We start from the raw sequence: 8,070 nt of genomic DNA, 5'->3' as shown, positions 1-8,070 counted from the left end.
GGACAAGCAGACCAGGCTCGCTGCCGTACTCGCTATCGGGCGTGCCGTCGGCGGGCTGCCCGTCGCTGTTTGGCTGATCGACGTAGCCTGGCCGAGACGAGGCTGGGCGAGTCGGCGGTCGTCGTGCGGGGAGCAGGGACGCGATGTGGCACCGGCAATCTCTTTCTTGCTTTCTTGGTCGTTTGCCGCCCTGGCCCTGTAGCATCGCCGGTCTGATGCCCGCCCGTCGAGGCGTGGCGAGAGGGTGGCAGGCGGCTTCCGTGCCCACTCGCTGGCTTTCTGTGGTGGCGAGGCCTTGGTTGTCGCAACGTGGTCGTGTGGGGTAAGCTATGTTGGCCCCCCCATGCCATACAGGCCAGGCCCGGCATGCCTGCCTGCCTGCCTGCCGCAGCGCGTGCGTGTCAGTTGTCGCTCCCGTGATCTCTGCTTGGCTGGCGATACATACGGTATGCCCTGCCCGGCCTGGCCACCCTTGCGCCTTTGTCGACGCGGGACATTGCCGATGCGGGGCGTTGGCCGCTCTCCCTGAGCCTGGCTGGCCCCGCGAGGAGAGGTGAGATACGGTAGGATGGCAGAGGGACGAGGTGCGGCTCCGAGCCAGCCTCGTCTTCCCTGCCTCGCGCCGAATTTCGCACCGCTTTGCGCCCCCTTTTTCCCCTTTTGCCTTTTTCCCTCACCGCTTGTCCCGCCCTCGGCCAACCATCTAGGGCATCCCTCAACCGTCGTGGCGCAGCGCAAGCCAGATGTACGTCCAACATACGTACTGCGCCGAGTCGAAGAGACCGCCTCTCGAGTTCAGCCGTAGGATTCGACCGGACCAGGAAGCCCGGCTGCGTCCCGGGTGTTTGCCAGCAAGGGAAAAGACGGAAAGGGCCGCGGCGGGTGTCGAGGCCGGGGGCAGGGAAACGCGCCACGTGGTTGTCTACCCCCCACCGGCCTTCCCCTCGCCAGCGTCGGAGGATTTCGCGCGCAAGCGAAGCAGGCCGGCAAGGGCGAAAAGAAAAACCTCCGAGGCACAACGGCCGCCAACGGGGCATCTCATCGCGCTCCCGCTTCACGGCCTCTTCGGATGTGTCACAACACGTCGGCCTGGCCAAGGCGACGCATCGGAAACTGCACCGTACCCATATCATGGCTTCGTGATCGATAGCCGGTCAAATCTGCTGCCTCGTACGGCCACCACCGACCAGGTAGGGAGGTGTCTGGCAACTGGAGCCAACCACGGCCTGGTGGGCATGCAACTGATGCAACGGACCGACCGGCAGAGGTGCAGCGCCAATCGGACTGGTCTCGCCAATCCCCAACCACCGTACCGCGCCGTATTGTCGTCGTTGTCGTCGTTGTCGTCGTCGTCGTCGTCGTCGTCGTCGTCTCTTTCCGCGATTTCCAGACTTGGTCCTCAATCGATCCCGCAAGTCGGCCCGGGTGCCGCACCGTAGTCGCTCCCTCAGGCCTGATGCACCTGGATCGATATCGCCGCCGTCCGGCAGTCGATTGACAGGAACCACAATCCCCTCCGACCGAGCACCGCCCGAGGACGGCGCGACCCCGTACCCACACCAGATTCACCAACTGCCGAGACCGGCCTTGGCACAAGGGCAACCAGAACCCCGTACCCTACCGCGCCGTGCCGTGCCGTGCCGCCAGAGAAGGGCAAAGGTTTGGCGTGCGTCGTCCTTGACCGAGTGAGGAGAATCGAATTGAGCCGACAAGTACCGTACACGGCTCCGACCAGCGTGGCCGAAGACCGACGAATGGACAACGCCCCGTAGAATGCTCGTCTAGAAGGCTGCAAAAACTACGTACTCATTAGAAGCCAGGAACCGAGCCAAAGCGTTCCATTGAACAGAGCGCAAAGAGAGCGGGATGCAACCGAGAGGAAGGGACGCCAGCAAGCGGGAAGCCCAGGAGACGTCGAGGATCGCCGCGAGGGCAGGCTCGCCTTGCCACAGCGGCCGTCTGGGCAGCGCTTGCTGGTCAGCGCCGATTCCAGGCCGGCATGCTGCCCTGTGCAGGCCTGGCCAAGCTCACCGCTGCAGGGACCGAGGCCGTCGGCCCGCCATACGCAACCGGACGAGCTTCCCACCCCCCGTACGGCGGTCGCATCGGCTCGGAGCTGCTTGGAGACCAAGGCGCGTAGCGAGGAGGAGGCGGAGGAGGAGGAGGAGGAGGTGGGGCCGGCGTGGGCGTCTCGAGCCGATGAACCGCGTCAGCTCCAAAGCACGGCGACGGCGGCCACGCCTGCTGTCGAGGCGGTTGTGGATGCGGATGGAAAGCACCACGACGCTGCGGCCCATCGTCGGGCCTCGCCCCAAACGGCGGCCCCAAGCTTGCTCGGAAGAATCGGCACTGGTCAGAGAGGAGCCGGATTCTCTCACGACAGACCCTCAAGATGTGGATCAGGTGGGCCTGTGTCAAGCCGTCCGTTTCGCCACGTAGCAGCTTGGCCTCGGCTTCCCGCAGCTCGCGGAGATTTAGGCCAATCGCGCTCTCGTCTCCCAAGCCGCCATCTTCCTGGAGCCGGGACGCCAGCGACGCCGACAGCGCGGGGGACAGCAGCTGGTCGTCTCGACGCCGCTCGCAGCTGATCTCGTAGAGGGCGTCGCGCTCGGCGCGAAGAGTCGCCTCGATCTGCGAAAAGTGGGCGAAGCGGTGCAGCCCTTCATCCCATGTCGCAATGGCGTCGGCCTGGCTTGGCCGCGTCGAGTCCATGACCGCGCCTCCTGCCGGCAGGGCAGAGACGTGGCCGGGAGGCGAGGGACGGCGATCTTGCGTGAGAACCAGAGGGTGGGTGCGCGGGCCGGCGTGGTTGGGCTGCTGGATGGGACGTTCGCCGTGGTGGCGCGGCATGTCCATAGACGCACGTCCTGCGTGCCCCGGGGGCTGCTCTCGTCGATTCCGCCACGGCTCGTATGGCGCCGGCTCGCAGCCAGATGCGATGGCGCCGAAAGGAGGGGAAGTGCTGTTTCCACACGACGCGTCCTTGGCATAGGCGTGTATCGCCCGGCTCGAGTCCTGGGAGGCCTCGTCGCAGTCGAACAGGGCGGCATGCGGATGGCCTTGCTCGGCCCACACGAGGCGAGGAGTGGCTGGCTCTGCCGACGTCCAGTTGTCGAAGGATGCCGCGAGGCTGTGCGAGGACAGCAGCGGGCTCTCCAGCTCGTTGCTTGGTTCCAGGACCGGCAGTTGCTCCAACGAGTCGGCCATGGCAGGCGCAAAAGTCGGAGGGCTTCCGCTGTCGCTGCAACGCGAGGCTGCGAGGGGTGGCGACCTCCTCGAAGGCGGTCTAGGGACGGTGGGGATGGGGCCTCCGTTCCCATAGCCTTGGGCCCGAAAGTTGCCGCGGAAGGGCCTCCCGGTGCTGTCTTTGACGGCCCGCGCGAAGTGCGGCGCGGGCGGATGGCGTGGACGCTGATAGGACAGGGCGATCATGTTGTCGAGCTCGTTCATCTCCGCATACGAGAGGCCAGACTCCTCGACCCCGCCACCCGCCCCTCCGTCGAGGATACCTTCGTCCACGGGGTTGTGCTTCAGGACCGAGGCGAATACGGATGAAGGAGTGATCAAAAAGCGTCAGTGGTGGTTGTCTCGGAGCGCAGTAAAGGACGGCAGAGATGCAGGGACCGGAGCGCGACCTACCCAGCTGGGCGCAGGCATCGCCATGCCCTCGGGCGTGTACAGGAAGCGATCGATGGCATGCTTCTCGTCGAGTCCGAGCGACTCCAGGCCGTACAGCCAGACCCGGTTGTCTTGATGCGACGCCTCCGAGTGCGAGGCGGGATCCTGGCATCGCTCTTCCAACGACCGCGTCGCCGCTTCGTAGGCTTGTTGGGTGCAGAGCATCAGATGGCTGCGCTTGCCATCGTCGCTCTCGTGGTCGTCAGGATTGAGGCAGGCGGCGGAAGAGCCTGAGGACGATGAGCTCGAAAGCGAGCCATCTGCCTCGCGCCCATCGTGGCTGAGGGCTGCCGTTGGCGGGGCGTGCCTCGAGCCGGAGCAGTCGGCCGGCATCTGCAACTCGGATCGAAAGCTGCCGAAGACAGGCCCTGCACTCGTCTGCCGCAGATGTCCACCGATCCAGGATGGGCAGCTGAAGGTAGGGGCATCCCGCGGCGACGGGAGGTTCCTGCGGGTAGCCATCCCAGGCTCTCGTCGGGGGCTGTGCTGAACCGCCACCGGTGTTCTTCCCCGCACGTCTCGCTCGTTGCAGCGGCTCGGCAAGACCAGGCCCGATGGATAGATGGGCGGGGTCTCGCCGGCGACGTTGGCGACTTTGGATTGGATTCGAGGGCCCGGCGCGGGCATCTGGGGCGATCCATGCTCCCGCTGCTCCCAGTCGCTTCCGTCGTCATGCAGTCGCGGGGACTCGAGGTCCAGCCATTCGAGGCCGCCAAGTCGGTCCTCAAGAGTGCCAGACGCATGGACCCAATCGCCCTTGAAGTCAGGCAAGAGAAGCGGAAGTTGCTGCCGGTGCTGTCGGTCGGAAGAGTCCCCCGGGCTTGACGGACGCGGGACCGCAGTGTAGCCGGGTATGCACGGTGCGGCGATACTGCGGAAGTTGTCGAAGCACGGCTGGTCGGTGTCGTGGGGCTGCGTAGGCTGGTCGACGTCATGAAGATGCTGGGGCTGCGACGTCCTGGCTGGGACGAGCGAGGGCTGAGGTGCACCGATCGAGGCGCTCTTTATCATGGTGTTTGCGGCAGAAATGCTTGGCTGACGGCGACCTGGCGTCTCGACACGCTGAGCGATGTCTGCGGCCCACTCGAGCGTCCTTCTGAACCGGCTCAGCTTATCCGACTCCTCCTCATACGATCCGAGCAGAGTGTCGATCGGCCGCGCGCGCTGGCAGCCGGTTTCAAGGCGGATCGGATCGTCGAGGGAGGCAGCAGGTGCCTGGCTCTCCTCTTCCTGAGCGGTGACCATGCAATTGCGCGACATCGCCGAGGGCCACATGACCCGTGGGCCTCGTGGGGTGTCGGAGCACGACGTGGACACGGGGCTTGCGGGTGGATCTTCGCCTTGTCTGGTCCGATCGAAGGCGACGCCGTGCCCGGCCGGTGCGACTGCTGCTGCACCTGGAGCGGGCGCGGCAGGGGCGATGGTCTTGGCACGTAGCTCGCATAGACCGTCTCGCACGACCATGGCGGAGGCCTCTGGACTCGTGTCGCGCGTCCGCGGCGTCTGTGCTGTCGCTTGTGATGTAGAATGCCCGAACTTGCCAGGATGAGAGGAGTCGGCGGTGACGTCGGACCACTGCTGCGAATGTGACAGCCGCGAAGATGGCCGCCGAAGCCGTAGGTCGAGCTCAGTCGATGACTCGAGCCTGTGCTCCTGGACGCCTGCAGAGTTGCAGACGCTCGGCGGGAGGTCTGATGTCGGCGGGAGGTCTGATGGGGTGAGCATGGCACTGCTGCTGCCGCCAAAGGCGCCGGTAGGGAGCGACCGGGCCTCGTTGAGCTCGACCGCGCCGACAGATGGAGCGGATCCCTCTCGCTCCGCCCCATTGAGCGGCTGCTGTCGCTCGGGGCTGGCGTAGGGTGTGAACTCGAACGCCTGGATCGAAATCAGGCCGCTCTCGGACAGCGTCGCAGCATCCTCGCTGGAGAGTGCCACGGTCGCGGCGGCGGTGGAGCCCGGAGACGGAGGGGCCTTTGCTGTGTGGAAGGATGCATCCGTGTCCCACGAAGCCATCAGCTCTGCGTCGTCGGTATCGCTGGTGCTGCTCGCCCGGGCCGGAGAGGACAGGGGAAGCTGAGCCTGCCTCTGAAGTTTGTGGCCAGGACGGTTCGAGGAACCCGTCGGAGCAATCGCCTCGCTGCCTGTCGATGCAAGCTCCACAACAGTTGCGGTTGCCGTTTTGCACGACCCCTTCTTACGCTGCTTTCCTTGGTTGCGAGATGCCTTGCTGGATTTGGGCTCTCGAGGCGGCTGCGACATGGTCTCGACCCTCCGCGGAGTCGGCGTCGAGATCGATGTCGCGCTGGCGACGTCGAACAGGCGGTTGTTTCTCGGCGTGCAGTCTCCCTGCGAATGCTTCAGGGGGACATCGACCTCTGCCGGCAGGTTTGAAGTGGTCGATGCATCTGCGAGGTCTGCAACAGCTTCGCTGCGGCTGATCCCGAGGTCGGAACGCGGCTCGCGTCCGTCGCCGACGAGGGAGGAAGCTATGGCTTGGTCCAGCGCCGGCTCCTCGAGGGCGGTCGCCTTGCCCTTGCGCTTCTTCTTGGTCTTCTTCCTCTTGGCAGCCGGCGTGGCAGGTCCCCCGGCCTCGAGAGCGGAGATGATGGGCACCGCGGCAGAGGGCGGCTCCTTGGCCTCGTGTTCCGCGGCAGCCTCGGCCTGCTGCGAAGCCTTCTTTGGAGCGGAGAGATCGTCCGACGCAGCATCGGCAGGGCTGCCTCGGCCAGAGGGAGTCGATCGGTGGCGGTTGGGATCCAGTGTCAGGGTCATCGCCAACATGGCCGAGCCTCGACCGTGAGGGCCGTGTACATGGCCGCTTGAGGGACATCCCGAAGCGCGTCTCTTGAAGCCGATCTCCCGGAAAGGGTCGCAAAGCATGTTGGCGTCATCCGTCATCGTCGAGATCGGCACCTGATCTTCGAGACCGCCGACCGCGGGCTCTGCAGGACTGGACTCAGAGTCGGCCGCTCCAGCCGAGCCCGAGTCGTCGGGTCCCTGCGCGGCCTCGGTGTTTTCAACGTAGGTCAGGCCCTCAGGGTGCCTTCTCATCGTGTAGCTGATGAAGCTGTCCGCCAGCATGTGATCCCACTCTCCGAGTCCGCCCCAGATGCGTAGGATCGGGATCGGCATGTTTGGCTGAGTCAGGCGTGGCTCGCCGGATGCCGAAGTTCGACTGGCTCGCGCCGCCGGCCGGGGGACGGGACCGAGCCTCGAGAGCAGGCTGGGCCGGTGTTGTGGCGGCGGGGATGGCTTCTTGTCAGGACTCGAACCGGTGCTGCCTGTCGACGTAGCCTGAGGCCGTGCGGTGGACGTCTTCAGGGCGCGCGCTCTCTCGCCAGCATTCTTCCGGCGCCCCGCCATGTCGACGGCGCTTTTATCGCTTGATGGAGGTCGGCGCGGTGCAGCCTGAACTGGTCGGAACAGCGACGGCGCTGGCAAGGCAGGCTGTCGTCGCGATGGTCAGCGTCGGGGCGAACGGCAGGCTCGGACTCTCTGCCACCGGCCCTTGCAGCGGTGAGGGGTGGACGTCGATTCGAGCGCCCCTGTGCGTTGGACCAGCCGAGACGACCCTCTGGCGAGCGACCAGGAGGGCCCCCAGATGCCTGAGGCTCTAGCGCTCTGAGGCTGCGGAAGGCATCCGCCGGAGCAGCAGGAAGGGACAACAGGCTCAAGCAGGTCAGCCACCTGCGGTTCTCCGGCGGTCATGCGGCATCGACGATTCATCTATGCTCGCGGTTGAGCATCCTGTCGAGCGGCTGGCTGATGTTCGGTAGGGTAGCCTCTCACGTACCTTGCACGGTGATGCTTGAGCAGAGACCGGCGATATCAGCAGCGTCTGGAGGCTGATAGAAGAGTTGACGGAGCGGCGTCTCCGAGCGTCCCCGCCTCGATGCCACCCGGCAAGATTAGAGTGGCTAGAAGGCTGAGGATCGGCCGAGCTGCCACAGCGTGGGAGAGAGGGGGAGACAGATAGGTAGAGACAAGACGATGTCGAGGTCGATGTGGACGCTTTTACCGATGGACGGAGCGGCGTCGGAAGGAAGAAGAGGGGGCAAGGAGGAAGGAGCTGGGAAGGGCGTGGGGCTGGGTCCAGGTCGGAGCTGGGCGTCGGAGAGAGGAGAGAAGAAGGCGAGCCTCAGCCGGATGCTGGCCAAGGCCAAATTAGAGCTCGCTCGCTCGCTCGCTCGTTTGCCCGCTTGGTCGTGTTGTTGCTTGCCCCGCCGTCTGGCCGTCCTGACCGTCTGAGCGTCTCTGGCCGGCCGGCTGGCTGCGCCCGCCGTGGCTTGGGAAGAAAGCGGGGGCAGCGCGGTCGGCGTGCTCCGCTCAGGCCTCCAGCCAGCGCCAGGGCGTGGCTGGCGTGTGCCTCGACGAACCGCCTGCCTGCCTGCC

The 8,070-nt window shown here is 65.8% G+C and overlaps 1 protein-coding gene across 1 annotated transcript; it reads right to left on the bottom strand.

Moving 5' to 3' along the window:
• Positions 1 to 2,209: 2,209 nt before the first annotated feature.
• On the bottom strand, positions 2,210 to 6,810 carry PFL1_02909 (uncharacterized protein; the record flags this gene model as incomplete). The annotated part of the gene is made up of 4 exons (XM_007880421.1): positions 2,210 to 2,244; positions 2,379 to 2,723; positions 2,865 to 3,528; positions 3,640 to 6,810. The coding sequence occupies 4 exons, from the start codon at positions 6,808 to 6,810 to the stop codon at positions 2,210 to 2,212; spliced, it is 4,215 nt and encodes a 1,404-aa protein (XP_007878612.1).
• Between the last annotated feature and the right edge of the window lie 1,260 nt (positions 6,811 to 8,070).

The sequence above is a fragment of the Pseudozyma flocculosa genome, assembly GCF_000417875.1.
Source record: "Pseudozyma flocculosa PF-1 unplaced genomic scaffold scaffold00008, whole genome shotgun sequence".
NCBI classification, from domain to species: domain Eukaryota; kingdom Fungi; phylum Basidiomycota; class Ustilaginomycetes; order Ustilaginales; family Ustilaginaceae; genus Pseudozyma; species Pseudozyma flocculosa.
The sequence above is the reverse complement of the archived record's forward strand: the minus strand, read 5'-3'. Positions and strand labels throughout refer to the sequence as shown.